This window comes from Callorhinus ursinus, unplaced genomic scaffold (genome assembly GCF_003265705.2).
Source record: "Callorhinus ursinus isolate GAN/ISIS: 27379988/994484 unplaced genomic scaffold, GSC_fseal_2.0 scaffold15, whole genome shotgun sequence".
Taxonomy (NCBI): Eukaryota; Metazoa; Chordata; class Mammalia; order Carnivora; family Otariidae; genus Callorhinus; species Callorhinus ursinus.
This window is the reverse complement of record NW_027397077.1, coordinates 13,024,730-13,042,916: the sequence shown is the minus strand read 5'-3', so window position 1 is coordinate 13,042,916 and position 18,187 is coordinate 13,024,730. Positions and strand designations below refer to the sequence as shown.

At 45.4% G+C, this 18,187-nt stretch overlaps 1 protein-coding gene across 7 annotated transcripts in view; it reads left to right on the top strand.

The window, feature by feature from the left end:
- The window catches only part of ARHGEF3 (Rho guanine nucleotide exchange factor 3), a 329,819-nt gene that overhangs the window by 146,825 nt on the left and 164,807 nt on the right, over nucleotides 1-18,187 (top strand). The window contains exon 1 of one of the 7 annotated variants that reach the window (XM_025885067.2): nucleotides 12,080-12,230. The exons of the other annotated variants lie outside the window; for them this stretch is intronic. Within the exon in view, the coding sequence (XP_025740852.1) occupies nucleotides 12,180-12,230 (51 nt within the window). The 5' untranslated portion in view covers nucleotides 12,080-12,179. Of the gene's footprint in view, nucleotides 1-12,079; nucleotides 12,231-18,187 lie in introns of those variants that run through there. 7 annotated transcript variants of the gene reach the window in all.

Below are 18,187 nucleotides of genomic sequence, written 5' to 3'. Positions count from 1 at the left end.
TGCAACAGACGAATTTGACCTCTCCAGGGTTTAAATCCCACTCAACCCTGGCCATTTCTCGGCATGGCTTTTCCTCAGGTGGCAGTTCGCTGGGGCAGAGGCATATTTTCCAAACCCCGCTGTGGCCCAGTGCTTCAAGTATGTCTTCATATCGAGAGAGATTTGGGCAGAGGCTAAGCTGATTACAGGGCTCAAGTGAGGCCCTGAGCACATTTCAGATTGGGAATGCAAATTGTTGTGTGCAATAATTACAGTTTGTGCCATGGCCCTGCTTGGCCCCCGTGGTCATTATCCTGGTGCAGAATAAGCAGCTTTGTGCTCTTAGAGTGGGAGGTAATGAGGGGGAGAGTGGCGCTTGAGGGACATTTACGGGTCTGTCCCCAGGTCTGAGTGGGTGTAGGACAGATCCAGATGTGTGTTGGGGTGCCACCACTGACACACTCTGTGACCCGTGGGCCAGGAGCGCTTTGAGCAGTGCCCTCCAGTCTTGGCCTCAGGGAAGGTTGCCCTGGTGATGAGATGATGTTGATGTAATTGGCACTCACCGTGGTGCCTGGCACATAGGAGGTGGTGACCGAGAGGGAGTTTCATTGTTTACCAGGTGCCATAAGGGCAGGGATCTGTGATAGGCAAATACACATGCTTCTTAAAGGGTGATTCCCATGCACACATCAGTTACCCCCTCTTCCTGCAGAGGGACTATGGTGCATCCTTTTCATGCTTCACATGTCTGCAGAATTGACAGGGGCTTAGAGCGCTGGCTCTGAGGGTCGGACTTCCTGCAGGTCGGTCTAGCTGTGTGCCCTTTGGTGATTTGATTAACATCTCTGAGCCACGGGTTTTCTTGTTTGTCAAATGGACATCATAATTGTATGTGATTCACAGTGTTGTTGGGGAGATTATCTGTGAAAAATGCCTGTAAGGTTGAGCACCAGGGCTTGGCTCAGAGTATGAAGGGGGTACTATTGTTATCCCCTTTGTAAGATAAGGGAATGAAGGTTTTAAGGGCTAAGTGACTCTCCCAAGCCCGTGGCCCAGAAGTGGTGGAGCCTGGACTCTGGCTCAGCAAATGGCTTGGTTCCACGTTAGTGTCGCTGTCACTCTGCCTCAAGGTGTGCAGAAATCACCGCACAAATACTGCCCAGCCATCCGCTCCCGGGCCTCCACTCCTCAGACCCCTCATTTTTGTTGACAAATTCTTTTAAAAAAAATTATCTGTTTTAGAGATTGAGAGAGAGTGGCGGTGGGGGGAGGAGCAGAGGGAGAGAGAGAAAATCCTCAAGCAGATTCCCTGCTGAGTGCAGAGCCCGGCGTGGGACTTGCTCTCACGCCGAGATCATGACCTGAGTGGAAAGGAAGAGTCGATGCTTAACTGTCTGAGCCACCCAGGTGCCCTGACAAATTCTTTCTTAAATTGGGTTAAAGTAGATCATGGTAATATTATTATATTACTCTATTATATAATGTTATGTATAATATGTTATATAATATTAAAATATTAATTTATATTGCCTTGTGTCGTGGCTGCTCTTACTCTTAGCATCTCCATCTAACAGATGAGAAAATGGAGGTACAGAGAAGTAAATTGCCAGAGGTCACATGGTAAGCATAGCACTGGGATTTGAACGGGTTGTTTGGCTCGGACTTCCTATTCCTGACCCCAAGCTACACTGCTTGCACTGATTTCCACAGTCTACTTTCCAGATACTGTGCCCTTGCCCCCTTGGCTGGCCTCAGGGTTCCCAGACCTCTTTAGCCGCAAACTTAGCGGACTGTTTCCTAGGGCCTGTCACCGTGTGCTTGGCCACACCTGGCCTCACAGGGTGGTTCTGGCGATTCCTCTCCCAGCCCCCAGGTGCTTATTCAACACAGGAGGCCATTTGTGCCTCAACCTTGTACACTCTTAAAAAAAAAAAAAATAAAAATCAGCCTTTCGTTTTAATGACACAACCCAGAGATGAGGTTCCTATTATCACGCTGGGGGAATCTGGGCAGAGGTGATTGGAGCTGTAAAGTCAAGTAGCAGGGGAATTCCTTCTTTTCTCCATAAATTACTGACACGAGAGCTCTGTGTAATTTCACATCATGGGAGAGAATGGCTGTGCTTAACTCCTGTTGGGAGAGGAAATTTATCTCACTTCTCATTCAGCAAGGAGAGGGAGTTAGGAAGCATAGAAATGGAATTTTGTTATTGCTGTTAAATTCCTGGCTTTTAGCTAATATATTTATGTACTTTAACAGAGGAAATAAGGTACTAAGACATACCGCCAGGATTATATAGTCATGGCCATTATATAGTCATGGCCATTCTTGACAAAAAGAATTCATATCTGGTCGTGTATCTGTTCTTGCTGAAAATCTTGCTCTCGTTCCCTGTTTTCCACAGGGAAGACCTGGAATTTCTCCCTTGGCTGCAGCCTTCTCTTCTCCCAGCCCAACCACCCCATGCCTCCTGTGGCCCTTCGAACATCTCCTCACCTCTCCTCTTCACTGTGGCTCCCCTCCCCTCAGCCTGGCAAAACCCTACACATCCTTAATGAACTGCTCGAATGGCTCTTCTCCTGGGGGGACCTGAGAATTGTCCCTGGCTGCTTCCTCAGTGTTCCTGGTATTCCAAGGCCATGGAACATGACAGGATGAGCAGCAAACATTGTTTGCAGGTCCTGCATTCCCTCTGGCCCGTGAGTTCTCCGGTGGTATTTTTGTATGCCCAACACTTTGAGCACAGAGCAGGACACTTTTCTGTTGAACGAAGGACCCCTGCTCCCTCTTTACACATGCCCAGCTGCATTTCTTTCCTAAGCAGGGTCTGGGGATAATAGAATACCAGGTGATAGAGCTGGAACACCAAGGCTATCAGCTCCATGAGAGTGGGGTCTGCCCTGTGGTTAATGTTCATTTAGTTGCTGTCAGACAACTGCCTGAATGAGCACTGTGGTGAGGAGCCCATGTTGCAGACCTAGATTCAAATCTCTATTCCATCACTGCCAAGCTTGGACACCTTCCTTAACCCCTCTGAGCCTGTGTCCTCCTCTATAAACTAAGAATAATAAAAGTACCTATCTCACAATGGTCATAGAATTAAGTGTTTAATGTCTGGTGCATAGCAAGCCCCCAGTCAATGGTGGTTGCTAAAGTTATTAATAGATGAATTAAACACAGGATGTATGCTAGAAGGAGAACCATCAGGGTGTCATGAGAAAGGATAAGATGGTGAGGTGGGGAGTGCGATGCTTTAGGCAGCTTAGTCAGGGAAGGTTTCCTGTAAGCTGGGACCAAACTATGAGAGAGATGCTGCTGTAAAGTGAAGATCTGGAGGAGAAGAGCTTTCTGGAGAGCAAGTGCAAAGGCCCTGGGGGCAGGAAAGAGCTTAATGAGGAACAGAAAGTGTGATTAGAGCTTGGGAGTTGGGAGGAGAGTAGAATGAGATAAGAGCTTAGGAGGGAGACAGGGGCCAATTGATGCAGGGTCCTGTGGACCAAGGGACCCCGTGTTTGTATTGAATTTGAAATGTGAAAGAAGCCATTCAGTCCTTATGCTCAGAATCATTCTGCGGGATGGGGTTCTGGACTACTTAAACTTTAGCCTATCCTGTGGTTCTGTGTGTATGAACTAACCCCTAGCAATAAAATCCAGTTCTGATTGATTTAAGCAGAAGAGAAATTTATTACAGGATATAGGAAGCTCAGAGAATTTCGGAAGGATTAGGGAACTGGGAACAACCTCAAATTACACCACCAAACATTTCCTACAAGCACACCATTGCTGCCACTGCTGGGCGGGTGTAGATAGCACAGTGCCAACTAATGTGGCTTCTCAGTTTCCCTGATTGCTGCCCCCCCCCACCCCCAGCAAGAATAGCGTCTGCAGTGTCCCTGCTCTTTGCATACCCGCTTATGTTGCCACATCTGGGGAGTATGTGATTGCCTGAGCCTAGTTCATGCTCTCCTGCCCTAGCTACAAGGGAGGCTGGGAACGAAAGTGTGTGGCATCCTTATCTCTTTTGGTAGAACATGGGCTCTTCTTCATGAGTTGGGGCTCCCCTAAACCTAAGGAGACGGTTGAACTGCAGAGTATCCAGAGGGTTAAATGTCCCTCACAGAGACATGTGGAGTAAGTGACTCATGGAGTCCCTTGGCCTTAACAGTTTTCACCAGTAGGTGAAAGACCTAAGACTTTAAGAAAGACCAGACTGCCTTCCTCTTAGACAATGATTTAAGAAAAATAGCGCCAAATTTGGAAGCAGCTATTTCTTGGTCTGTTGAGAGGCTAGGAACTTTTTTTTTAATTAGTTTAGTTCGTGCAGGTGTGTGGGGTAGCATGTTTACCCCATGTTTATCACAGATTGGCATTCCTGTTGGAAATGCCTTAGCCATTGTCAGGCCTTATAATTGCTTCTCGTTAGGGCCACGTGGGGCTTATTGTCCAAGATTTTGCTGCAAAGTTTATTGTTTATCTTACACGGTCTCCAGGAAGTTGCATGTGGAAATCTCTGAGCCTTACCAGGAAGTTTGACTTAAAGGGACAGCATCCCGGGCAGAGCACTAGCTGGGAGAAGGCTCCGAGCTTCCAACCAGAATCCGCGTCCCTCCGGTGGCAACTGGAAGCCTTTTCTGAGTATCCACTGCTTGGTTTGCTGGTTTCCAGTGTTTGGGTGATTCCCTTCTGATTCTGATTTAAGGAAAAAAGTGGCCGTATTACTCTTCAAGTACACATGGATACATACCAACCAAAATAAAACAAAAAACTACTTTCACTGTGGTGTAGGCAGAATAAATGCTCTGAGTCACAGGTGCACACACGCTTTTTCAATCTCTTGTTATTTTCTTGGGGGGCGTATTTTCATAGGAATCTCGAACTTTTTAGCTAGACAGGGATTTCAAGGAAGTCAGCATTATAACATTGAAAAAGTAAATGGGTGGGGGAGCGCCTGGGTGGCTCAATTGGTTAAGCATCTGACTCTTGATTTTGGCTCAGGTCATGATCTCAGGGTTGTGAGACTGAGCCCTGCGCCCGGCTCTGTGCTGGGCATGGAGCCTGCTTAAGATTCTCTCTCCCTTTCCCTCTGCCCCTACCCCCCACTTCTATCTCTCTCCCTCTCTTAAAAAAAAAAAAAGCAAAATAGAACTTAAGCTTTTACCCCTTTCATATTTTTGTTTTCTCTGTTGGAAGGAAGAAGGGAAATGGGAAATTGCAAACTTCCATTGTCTTTTTCTTATTAGATATCTAGTTGACAGCTCTCATTCAAATTAGGGTAAAAATCAAATTATTTCAGATTTGGTACCAACTTCTCAACTTGCTAAGAGGAACATTTTCTGCTTGAATAAAAAAAAAAAAACCCAAGAAGTTATTACTGGGTTTTTTTTTTTTTTGGCTTAAAAAAATTTTTTTTAAGATTTTATTTATTTATTTGAAGAGAGAAACACAGCGAGAGGGAACACAAGCAGGGGGAGTGGCAGAGAGAGAAGCAGGCCTCCCCCCGAGCAGGGAGCCCGATGTGGGGCTCGATCCTAGGACCCTGGGACCACGACCCGAGCCTAAGGCAGATGCCTCAACGACTGAGCCACCCAGGCACCCCAAAAATATTTTATTATGGAAAAATTTAAACTTATGTAAAAATAGAAAGAATAGTGGCCCCCCCAATGTTTCCATCATCTTTAGTTCTGCTTTTAAACACATGTTTCAGTTAGATTCCTATAGACCTCTCTACAACCCCGTGAGGGATAATGGAATCATTATTCCTGGTTTACAGATGAGGAAACTAAGGGTCAAGGAAGTTAAGGGAGTTACCAGGTCATTCAACTAGTAAATGGCAAAGCCAGAGATCACAGAGCTACTCTATCAATTGACTGTTCATCATTCCAGCCGGCCCGTTGTTCCCAGAAATTATCCTTAAGGAGATATCCTGAACTCAAAAATAAGGATGAGAAACTATTTTGTAAAAATGATTTCTGCTCTTGTTACATATTTTTATCTCAGAAATTCAGTTTGTCAAAGGTTGTTCTTTGAAATGAGCAAATGACTGTTGAAAATCCTCCTGAGATATTCAGGTGTTTAGGAATACCACCCCCCTTCATAATTCACATTTTCCATTTCCAATCAATTTTGACAGTAGAATGCCAAATAGTAATTCTCATTTCCAAGTAAAGAAGCTCTCTGGCTGATAGATATCAGCTAATCAGTTTTTAAGCCTTTCTTTTTCCTAAGAATTGGGCAGAGGTCAGCAACCCACTGGAGTTTCACTCTGAACTGATAGTATAACAAAGAGACCTTGATGGTCCTTTGAAAAAGCTGTACTCAGGGTGTCCGTGTTCCTGAGCAATAAATCGGAATGGGCTTATTTGCTACACCCCCGTCTGCTCCCTGTGGAAATGCTTCAGGCTACCCTTGCTTGTGTTCATAAAGGAGGGGGAACCCTAGGGTGCTGCTTCATCACAGCGCACATCGGAAGGCAGCTTTCCCTGTTTCTGATTCGCTTTTTAAAATAGCCTCCTGCTTGTCGGTTGCCAAAATAATGTGAGGAATTTGATTATAAAAGTTCAGATCTGTTTAGAGAGAAAAAATACAGTGCTCAAGCTATTGCTCGTAACAAAACCAGCAAGATAAGCCCTCAAGATTAGCCATGATTAGCAATCTGTTGAGACTTCCATGTTCGAGCCTCATTTATTTTTAGTTCTTGTGTTGAAACCATAGATGAAAACTTTTCTATTTATTCATTCTTGACCTTGGGCAGCCAGGTTTGCTCCACATTCTTCTCATCATTTTGTAATCTTGTTGAGCTGGGATATTAAGCAGGGCTCTAGAAGAGCATCAACATTTTCAAATGGTCCAAGTCATTTGAGTTAAACCGTCTTGCATACAAGCAGCCCCGGCCTGGAACGGGGTCTGGACCCCCCATTTGTTGATGATTCATGGGAAAAGGGGCAGAGTAGTTGTTCAAGTTTTGCTTGGATTAACCACACTTCCAGCACTGAGGAGTAGATATGAAGACATTTGATAAGAATGCATGACCGCAAGTAACTCCCAGGCTCAAAATACTTTGAAGCCCTTTTTATTTCTCACTGACTTGCCTTGCATGATGCCTTTCTGACAACCTAGTAACACCAGTGGGTATTACTGTACCTCCCCTCTCCACCACAACATAAATTTTTTTTTAAGTCTTACTTGAATTTGACAGTAGCATCCAAAACCAAAAGATCCATGAAATGATTTTCTGATACTGGAATCTTGGTTAAATCTCTGTGCAGTATACTATTTTAATTTGCCATCCCTACTGCCATCCCATTTTCATGAGATTGTTTCACCACCTAGTTTTCAATTCAGGTTGTGGAATTATTTTAAAATGTAAAGTATCATGGGCACCTAGGAGACTCAGTTGGTTAAGCATCCGACTTTTGATTTCCACTCAGGGCATGATCTCAGGGTGGTGGGATCGAGCCCCATATTGGACTCCATGCTCAGCCGGGAGTCTGCTTGAGGACTCTCTCTCTCCCTCTGCCCCTCCCCCCATGTGTGTTATTTCTCTCTCTCTCTCTTTAAAGATTTATGTATTTATTTATTTGAGAGAGAGAGAGCACAAGAGCAGGGTGAGGGGCAGAGGGAGAAGCAGACTCCCTGCTGAGCAGTAGTCTGACATGGGGCTCGATCCTGGGACTCTGGGATCATGACCTGAGCCAAAGGCAGATGCTTAACCATCCAGGTGCCCCCCCTTCTCTCTTTAAAAAAAATTTTTTTTAAATAAACAAAAATGTAAGGCATCGAATGGAATATGGTCAAAGACCCTGAAATTCCCAGCCAACACTGAGCTTTTGTGAAATCTATGTCTTCTTAGGTACAAATAAGAAAGAGACTCAGGAACCAGAATAAAATTCACATGGCAAAAACCACCGTTAGTCACCAACTTTTAGTGAAGTAATTCTACTGAAATCTCACCATTTCGTTTTATGTACATGAACTTCTCCCAACCCTGATGAATATGTTTCTTATAATATTTTTGGTGAGAAAACTGCTTGAAACTTCTCAACAGAAAAATACGGTGAAATATATCGAATAACAGTGCAGGAAACACATCCCGTTGAGTCCCAGGGCCAAAAGGAAGCATGTGGTGGCACGTTAGCTAGGTCCACATTTTGGCACTAGTGTCTTCTGCGTACAATAAGAATTCGCTAGCAATGTGGTTATTTAACCAGATGTGGGGAAACAGGGGCCAGTATTTGCATTATAGGTGCCTTATGGGTATTTCGCCATTATAAATATATAATGATTCAGCTCCACACACTTAGAGAAAAATATTATACCTTAAGAACCTACGCCCCCAGAATTTCATAGGGTTTTTTTTTTTCTTTTTAACGTTTCACCCTGATCTATGTAGAATTTATTTTGGACAGTGTGAAGTAGGGCTCTAAAAGGAGGCTTTTCTTTCCAAGAAATGAATTATCCCATTTGTTAGCTATCCTTCTCTCCTCCTGTGGTTTGCAGTCCAACATTTGCCATATGTCAAGTTCCAGAATATCCTGGGGCAGGTTTCTGGCTGTCTGTTCCAGGGGCTGTATGCTTGCAGCAGGAACTTGGAGTCAGCCCACCCAGGCCCCACTCCTGACCCTGGCACCTCTAGGCCCTCTTGGGCAGGCTCCTGCCACCGTTTGAGACGCCGTTTTAAAAAAATCTGTACAGTAGAGATAACAGTGAGGCTTATCTCAGGACACTTGTGAAGGTCAAATGAAAAACTGCATGGCAACTCCTATTAAAACATCAAAAGTCTGCAGTCACCGTTTATGGTTTTAGTAACTTTGTCTTTAGGATGTTTTAATATCTGCACACAGGTGCACTTTCATCATGAATGATGCTCTCAGTGGCGGCAGAGTTAAGAGTAAGTAACTGGGAGGCAACATTTCAAGTTCATCTCTCCTGTTTGCAGAAAGTTCACAGGCGAGGGGCTGATGAATTGGGTACTTCCATACCGTGGGATGTGCTGCCGTATGGGTCTAAAACGTGTATGATATAGAAGGATGCTCTGGATGTTAAGTGAAAAAAGCAAGTGGTAGAACAATGTTACCATTCCAGTTTTGAAAAATATAAATTAAAAATAAAATGTTGTACACAGCAACTTGTGTGTGTTTAGACAGAAGGAAATGTGTAGAAGGATTGCCAAACTGGTGGCTCTTGGGTCGTATCCAGCCAGCAACTGTGTTTTGTGTGGCCTGTATAGCACTTTTTAAAATGGTGGATTCGTTGCCAGCATTTAAACATTGTGAGATTTTACATATAACCTGGGATTTCCAGCTTCTCTTGAAAAACTGGAATGTCTGGTAACCCTGGACCAGTAGTCCCTTGGGACCCCTGTAAGCTGGAACTTTGGGCCAATACTCTCAGGGGCACCCCAGGGCCCACTCAGGCTTTGCTTTCAGGTACCTGACCCCTGGCCCTGAAAGCATTTGGGTTTATAACCCCTTTATGTATCACTGGCTTTGACATGGGTGACTCTGGCAAATGGGTTTGGGGTGGAGAAAAAAAGCAGGGCCTTTGGGAAGACTCACTTTTTACACTATATATTTCTGTATGGTTTGAATGTATTAATACCCTGTTACTTTTAAAATTGAAAAATTAGTAGAAAAACATATTTGAATACTTGGTTGTATCCTAGGTGCCCTGTAGAGAAAACCCACATTCCTGTTCCTTTATAAGCTTTCATTATGAAGCTAAAAATGAACTTGAACTCTGCATGGCAGGAGCCTCTGCTTATTGAAATGTTCCATCAAGATGCCCTCTGCGTGGACCAATTTCATTACTGGAGTTCTCACTTCTGGTCAAAGCAGGGATGTCAGAGGAGATGGCCATGCCCTGTTCCTTCCTTCCTTTTCTCCTGCCAGGGGTATCTGCTGGCTCTCCGACCCGTGTTCCCTCCTTTATGGCTACCTGCCCTGGGACCCGCTCAGTTTCACCTCTTCCACGAAGTGCTACAGCCCACGGGTTTCGGTTCTTCTTTCTCCTTCATAGTCAGCAACCAGAAGTCAGGCTTAATCATTCTTGGATTAGCTGATGTGAATGTGCCCTTCCTCCCCCAGAGAAGAAGTAAAGTCTAGTGATCATCGTACGTTTCCTTTGGACTCTCATTGGGGGTGATCCTGGCCTCGGCTGCTGGGGCTCCATTCAGTGGCGTGTTTGAAAATCCTCCAGGGGAGGAGCGGCTGGGCTTATGGGAACCTCCACTGGCCCTCGGGAGATGGGCTTTCTTCATTAGCTGAGCTGTCTCTAGAGCTGGCTAATCTCAGCTTGTTTATAGGCCTGAACGAATTCAGGCCCCTTTCTGTGCAGGAGGCTAGGGTGAGAGGCCTTTTTAGGGATGCCTACTCCCCCACCCCAACCAGCCACCACCTACCCCAGGCTTGCTTTGTGGGGAATCAGGCTTTTGGGCATAGGGGATCCCAAGGATGAGCTGAAACCCACCTTCTGTGGGCCCTGCTGTTTTTTGGCGCGCATTGCCGAGGGTTTCCTGAGTGCCAGACCTGGTAGGTACCACGTGTGGGCTTTGAGGTGACCCAGATGGTGGCCTGAAAGGGCTGAGCCTTTTTCACAGTCATTTCACTTCCTTCTTTCTCCAAACAGGACCCCTTCAAGCTCTTTGAAGCAAGACCCAAGTCTGTCGGGGAACAGTGCTTTCAAAGCATTTGCTTTTCTTGCAGAGTACCCCGTGGGCCTGCACATTCCTGCTATTGCCTTTGCCAATTCTCCTGCCTAGAAAACCCCTCAGATTCTACCCATGTGTCTCTTGCTCTAAGAAGCCTTCCCAGATTTTGTCCCCATAAAAAAATGTGTTGGTCGGGCTCAGTTATTTCTTGGCCCCTCAATACTCTTATTGCAAATCCCGGCAGCACCTCTCCGGCCATCGGTGGTTCATCCTTGTGCTTCCAGAGCCTGGTGTTTTCTTCTGTAATGCCTGCAGGGCACAAGGCACTCTTCCGAGGCGCTTGTTAGGGGCCAGGTCACTGTCCTGAGCGGATGGGGAGAGCCTGCTTGCTTGGATGCTCTGGAGTCCCGTCTTAGATGGAAGCTTGTTCCCTCTTTGCTGGGTCCCCCACTTTACTCAGGGCTCAGACAAGTCAAAGCTCTTAAAAATCTGGGCATTTGTAAAACAGCCCCGGGAGACTTTTGCCTAAATCTTTGCAGCTAAAAGTTGCCAATCAAACTACACCATCAGAAAACTAGAAACTAAAAATAAATAATTGAAAGCTGCGCTGAAGTTATGTCTCCTTGGATTTGAGACCCACCTCTACCATATAAGGAGGGTGAGGGGGTTGAGTTGTCTGTGCAGAGGGGATGAACAGGCCATGGTTTTTGCCTGAAACCTTGCAGGTCTCTGTGAGACAATCTGTCTCACCCAAAGAGTCTGGGTTTTGTAAAAGGCAGGTGAGCCGGGCAAGGTGTTCATTCTGGTGAGATCCCGTTTCATAAAATGAGAAATGTCAGCCATGAGTTATTTCCATAATAACTCTGAGAAGAGCGGTAAGGCCTTTTGTGATGCACGTCAAAAGCTGAAAGGTAGGTTTCCAGAGGCAGCTATTTTGAAGGGGACTCTGAAGAGGAGATTTGCCTAAGAGAAAAAAAGAAACAGATGAGTGTGGTGTTCACCACCACTCTCATTTATGGAGTTGCTATGGACTTGGGATTCAGTGAGGGCTCTGTGTCCTGGGCAGGGCCGCTGGCTCTACTGATTCCCCTCTGAACAAAGTTCTCCTGGCATCCCTTCTCTGTCTCATGCTGATGGCTGGGTTTGGGTCTGCAGAGCTCCAGACTCGAAGCCTGATGTCCTAGCAGCGAGCTCTGTAGAGCTGCCAGAGTGCCCGGCATGGCTTTAGGTGGGGACCCGGTGAGCGTTGTGTGTTTCCTCCAGGCTGGGGATTGCCAGCCAGACACTGGATTTCTGGTGTGCCTCTCTCTGAATGCCCAAAGGCACAGTGCCCTGAAAAAGCAGCAGCGGGTGAGGAAACCGCCGGAGGTGGGGAGCTCTTGGCTGGTGTGGTCTCAGCTTCTGACACTTATAACTGATGGCCCCCTGTCACTTCCTGTCATGCAGCCCAAGTGGCGGGGAGGAGTTCCTCCAGGGAAACCATGCTCTGCTCAGTTCAGAGAATCCCGTCTGCCGGGCTCCGTGGCAGTTAGGGGCGGGGGACTCCGCGTGGATGAGGCCGGAGCGCCCCATGGTTTGGTGCTGCTTCTTTGTCCGGGCTCAGGTAAGCTCCCTGCGGCAGAGCCAGGGACAGACGGGCTGCCCACTTCCACCCATGCCTGCCTGGGCGGTGCCAGGAGCTGAGGTGCGGGAGGGTGAAGCTGCCTTGCACCTCCCAAGCAAATGGGCAGGGAGCTGCTGTTAAAAACACCTGGGATGATGGAGAGGGGACTCCTGTCTCTTTAGTGTGGATCAGAAAAGAGCTGCGTGGTTGTGTTTAAGACCACAATGGTTGCTTGGTTGGAGATAGTGAGTTAAGTGAGTGCCTAGCTGTTAGCGCTTCCTTTAGCTTCTGTGATTGGAGGAGAGAGAGAGAGTGTGGGGGGGGGGGGGGGGGGCGGGGAGGGTGTCTTTCACTCTTTGTTTCACGATGCTAGTATTTTAATTTTTATAAGAGATTTGGTTTTCAGTTAATCAAGGGGAAAAAAGGATGCATCTGCCTTCTGGTGTTTTTTGTTTGGGGAGTTTTTTAAAGTCACAAAGTGGATTTCCAAGACCTTTTCTTCTCCTTTGGATTGAAAGATGGCTGAAATCAATTTTGGAAGTTCATTCTGCTTGGAACAGCTTTTTCGTAGGTTTCCTTAGAGTGAGTCTTGTGTTGTGAATGTGTTCATCATTGAGAAGATGAAGTCGGATCTTATTATCAGGGGAGATTCGGACTCACTGGTGTTCTCATTAAGAGTGTTGGTACCTGGTTTGGTTATGTCTGAAGGAATGGCTGAAAATGTTGCATGTCAATGGGCTGAAGAATGGTTAGGAAGCCTGAAGGTTACTCCCTCTGTCCCTTTTGTTTGTGCGTGGGTGTTAAAGCTTTGGATAAGCCACCCCTATTTTCCAAAGAAAGTGTCCATTGCTTTTTCTGTTCCTCTCACCAGAACTCTGAGACTGATTTTTGTAATGCTAATTCCAACTCTCATACGTGACCATTCTAGACATACATTTTTAATCTTTTCATGTGATTTGGATGGTTTTATTGTCTTTCTCCTTTCCCATCTGACTCATCCAGCTGTTTACTCACCTGATAATCATTTTTGAGTCTTTGAGATAAAGAAATTGACAACATTTAAAATGACTTACTACAATTTAGTGATAGTTAATACAACATAAATGAAAAATAATACACTAGCTAACATTTATTAGATACTTTCCACCTGAGTAAGCATTTGACTCCCGTTAGTTCATGAAATTCCTACAACACTATAGAGTTGGCTATTGTTACTATCCCCATTTCTTAGGTGGTAAACTGAGATTTAGAGAAGATAAATAATTTGCCCAAGGTCACCTACCTGGGGAGCGGTGGATCAGGCTTTAAGCTCAGGCAGAATGGATCCAGAAATGACATTCTTAGCTATTAGGTGCTGCATGAGGATTTCAATGATGGAGCCCTTTCTACATCGCCTGTCACCTGCAGCATCTTCAGTAATACTTTGCTTTCCTATCCTTTGGCAAATCAGCCTGTTTTGGTTGATGTTTGCTATCGTCCAATTAGTGGTTACCTAGACAAATCACTACCTTTTCTGGACTCAGTTTCCTACCTGTCAAATGGAAGTTTCTCTAAACTCATTTTAGTTCTGATAATGAATCTAAGGTATGCAAATATCTTGCACAAAAAGTCAAACATAGTTCTCATATCTTTCCTATCTCCAAGTTAAATGAGTGCATTTAAACATACATTTCCCAAGGATATCAACTGGAACTAAAAATGTAATTGGCTGGGTGGCCATTGATCTTTATTTTGCTCTTAAAAATATTACTGAATACATTTTTATTTCTCGGTTCTGAGAGTCTCCAGAGAAAGGATCTAGAGGAATTGGGGCTGGGTGTGGGAGGTCAGTTGGTAAATGGATGTGGTGGAGAGAAAGGGAGGGGAGAAACACTTCAAAGATCTCATAAATCCATCTTCTGAGATTTGGCCAAGGGAGTTCTGTATAGGTGGAGAAATGCTAGGATGTAATGATTGAGGGCATGGGTTTTAGGACCACACAGATGTAGGTTTGCGTCCCAGCTTTGCCTCTTACTAGTCATGCAATCCTAGGCCTGTTACCAAATGTCTCTCAGTCTGTTTTCTGCTCTGCAAAAAATGGGGTTGATAAATAAGTGTCTACTTTATAGGATTGTCATGAGGAATAAATGAAATGACCCATAACCGTGCCTCGCACAGAGCCAGCACTCAGCAAATGTGATCCACGTCCCCGGTTTTGTTGACTGCAGACTGTTGGTGGGCACCAGAGACACGAATCCTGAGTGTGTAAAGACTTAGCCATGCCAGGGCTGTGAAACATCTATCCACAAAGATGAATGTGACCCTGGTTTGATTTTGTTGAGGGAAGGAAGCATATTCCACAGAAGGTCAGTACTTCATTTTAAAGCCCGAATTCCAACCATGTTTTGTTTTTTTTTAAAAGATTTTATTTATTTATTTATTTGACAGAGAGAGACACAGCGAGAGAGGGAACACAAGCAGGGGGAGTGGGAGAGGGAGAAGCAGGCTTCCCGCAGAGCAGGGAGCCCGATGCAGGGCTCGATCCCAGGACCCTGGGATCATGACCCAAGGCGATGGCAGACGCTTAACGACTGAGCCACCCAGGCACCCCTCCAGCCATGTTTTTACAGCTTGCCCAGAACGCCAAGTGGGAGCCATGAAAGGGGAAGTTGATTCAAACCAGATTCTAAAAAGGCCTCTCTTGATAGAACACACAGAGATATGACTTGGAGAGGGCGAGGTCAGGGTGGTGACCCCCCGTGTCCACCCAGACAGAAACAATGGGTGACTTTAGGACCTAAATATAGGCTATGTGGATGTCACTTAGGGAAAACCAGTTCCCGATGCTGACCGGGTTGGGCGGGTCTCTTGGGAAGAGCTCCGGAAGCAGCTCCTGTGTGACAAAACCCTTGCTCTGTCAGCCCTCTTTTTCTGGATAATTCTGTCCATATTGTAGCTTCTTCGCATCTGTTGAGCATCTGCCTCTGATTGGCAGCCTTGTTTATGTCCCCATCTCTTCCCTTCCAAGTCTTCCTTGTGGTGTTTACCACCTCTCCCCCTTGTTTCTTGCAGACCCCACCCAGCCCTTGCCAGAAACTGCAGGTGCGGTTGCCATGGTGCTTGCTTCTCGTGGGGCAAGGATAGTTGCTTGCTGGGAGTCAGGAGTTTGGGGTTCAAGGCCTCGGTTTTGCAGTTCACCTTGGGCAATGCTGAACCTCACTGGGTACCAGGTTCTCCAATGGAGACATTGCTCTTAAGAACCTGGATCCTGGAGCTTGACTGTCTGGGTCCAAATCCTCACTGCCACTTGACCTTGGGCAGGTTCTTTACCTCTCTGGGCCTCAGTTACCTCACCTGCAAAAACTGGAGATCATGGTAGTACCTGTCTCAGTTACCATGAGGACTTTATAAAATAATACCTGTGAAACCGTTAAAACAGTGTATCTGTGTCAGTGCTCAGAAATGCTAGCTATGATTGGGGCGCCAGGGTGGCTCAGCTGGTTAAGCATCTGACTCTTGGTTTCGGTCGTGCAGTTACTAAATGCTGTAATGTGTTTCCTAAAATACATTATAATAAATGCGTCCAGATCTACTGCATGTGGGCTGAAGTGATATTGTGTCTCTCCCCGTCCACTTCCTGCACTTTGAGGGACTGCAGCATCTGAGACCCAGGTTGCTGCCAGCTACTGGTGTCCACAATGCGCATCCCACCAAAATGAATAAAGTCAACCCGTCCTTTCATTCATCAGGCAGTACCTGAGAACCAGCCTTGGGCCCGTCTCTGTGCCAGGTGCTGAAATGCCCAAATTATGGGTCTTTGTAGCCTTTTCTATCTTCTTTGAACGGGACATTACCAATCCAGAGAAGATGGGGTAGAGAGAGACACGAAATAATCTAGTTGCTGAAATCCCTCCTTAATGAGAAGTAAGAGAAGTCAAGGCCACGCTCGGCCTGAAATCTCTGGATGTGGGTCAAGGAGGCCGTCTCAGTCAGCTTTTGCTGAGTAACAACCACCCCAGCTCAGTGGCAAACAATAACAAGTATTTGTTCTTATATTCTTCACTGTGCAGGTTGATGGGGGCGGTCTGTCCCACATGGGTCCATTAGCTACCCATATGTAATATTCTTCCCCTGCAGAGGTCAGATGGTTCCAGAGGAGCAAGCAGGAATATAGGATATCCCTTAAGGCCTAGGCTCAGAATTGGTCCACTGTCCCTTCCACCCATATTCCATTGGTCAGAGCAAGTGAGAGTACCAAACCATGGCGGTCAGGAGAGAGCATAGAAGTTTGCTGAAGAATAAATTAATCCACCACAGAGATCATCACTATTTACTCATTCAGCCCACATTTGTGTGGGGCACTCTGCCATGTTGGGGGAGGATAAATATAGTCACAGTAAATGATGAAAATAATGAGGACATCTAGCCCAAGGCCTGGCATGCTGTAGGTCCTAAACAAATGTCTAATGGATGAGTATCTGTAGTACCTCTGGAGTGCTGACTAGTGATGAGTATTTCATAGAGGTTATCACCTTTTATCCTCCAAACTCTGGTGGGGCAGGTGCAATCATCCCAGGTCAAACAAGCAGGATACTATTTTGGCCTGTTAAATGCATATAATCAAGATCATCCCTGATGTGGGGAAAGAGGCAGGGTTTACACCAAAAAGGCTCCAGTTCAAATCCCTCAAGCCCTTGTTCCCATGCACTTTGTGCACTGCCTTGGGTGCTACTCTTTAAGCACCCATCACATACTAAGAATTTAGTTAGCATGGTACCTGGCCTATCATCATTTCTCTAAATCCCTAGCCCTCTGCTTTTTGGGAGGTCACGTGCATTTTGGAATATTCTCTTCAGAAAACTCAGAGATGTGAAAATTTCTCTGCAGATCCACGGCCCCAGGTAAAGAACTCTGCTGTGAGTATTCGTTCCTGTCCCCTTCTCCTTCTTTTGCCTCCCCTCCCTTAAGACCTTCATCTCCTGGAAGAGATGTTTTTCCATATTTGTATGCCAAAGTCAGGCTCAGGGTCTGGCTCAAATTAATGGCCAGCCTAATGAGTGTTTTTTAAGTGAGTGAGAGAATGAAGGTGAAGGGGTTAGTGATGTCTTGTTTGCATATGCATCGGCTCACAACACATTTGGACAGGATTAGATAGGAAAGCTCATATAATCCAACCCCTTTACTTTACTTATTTTTATTAAAAAGTTTATTACTGAGGTATAGTTGGCGTACAATGTTATATTAGTTTCAGGTGCATGACATAGTGATTTGACAATTCTATGCATTACTCAGTGTTCATCATGATAACCGTAATCACCATACAAAGTTGTTACAAGATTCTTGACTCTATTCCCTAAGCTGTACATTTCATCTCTGTGATTTAATTTATAGCTGGAAATTTGTACTTCTTAATCCCCTTCACCTATTTGGCTTATCCCCCCACTGCCTCCCGTCTGGCAGCCATCAGTTCATTCTCTGTATTTAAGAGTTTGTTTGTTTTGTTTTTCAGATTCCACATACAAGTGAAATCGTATGGTATTTGTTTTTCTCTGACTGGTTTATTTCACTTAGCGTAATACTCTCTAGCTCCATCCAGGTTGTTGCAAATGGCAAGATTTCATTCTTTCTTATGCTGAGTAATATTCCAGGGTGTGTATGTGCGTGCATGCGTGCGTGTGTGTGTGTGTGTGTGTGTGTGTGTGTACCTCATCTTCTTTATCCATTCATCTATCCACGGACACTTGGGTTGCTTCCATATCTTGGCTATTGTAAATGATGCTGCAATAAACATGGGGGTGCATATCTCTTTTTGAATTAGTGTTATCATTTTCTTTGGCAACTCCTTTATTTTACAGATGATAAAACTGAGACCCAGAGAGGTTAATTCACTTGCCCAAAGGCACACAGCTAATAATAATGATAATAATAATAATAAATTAATGTTTTCCTTCAAGCAGGTAACTTATGCTCAGATACAA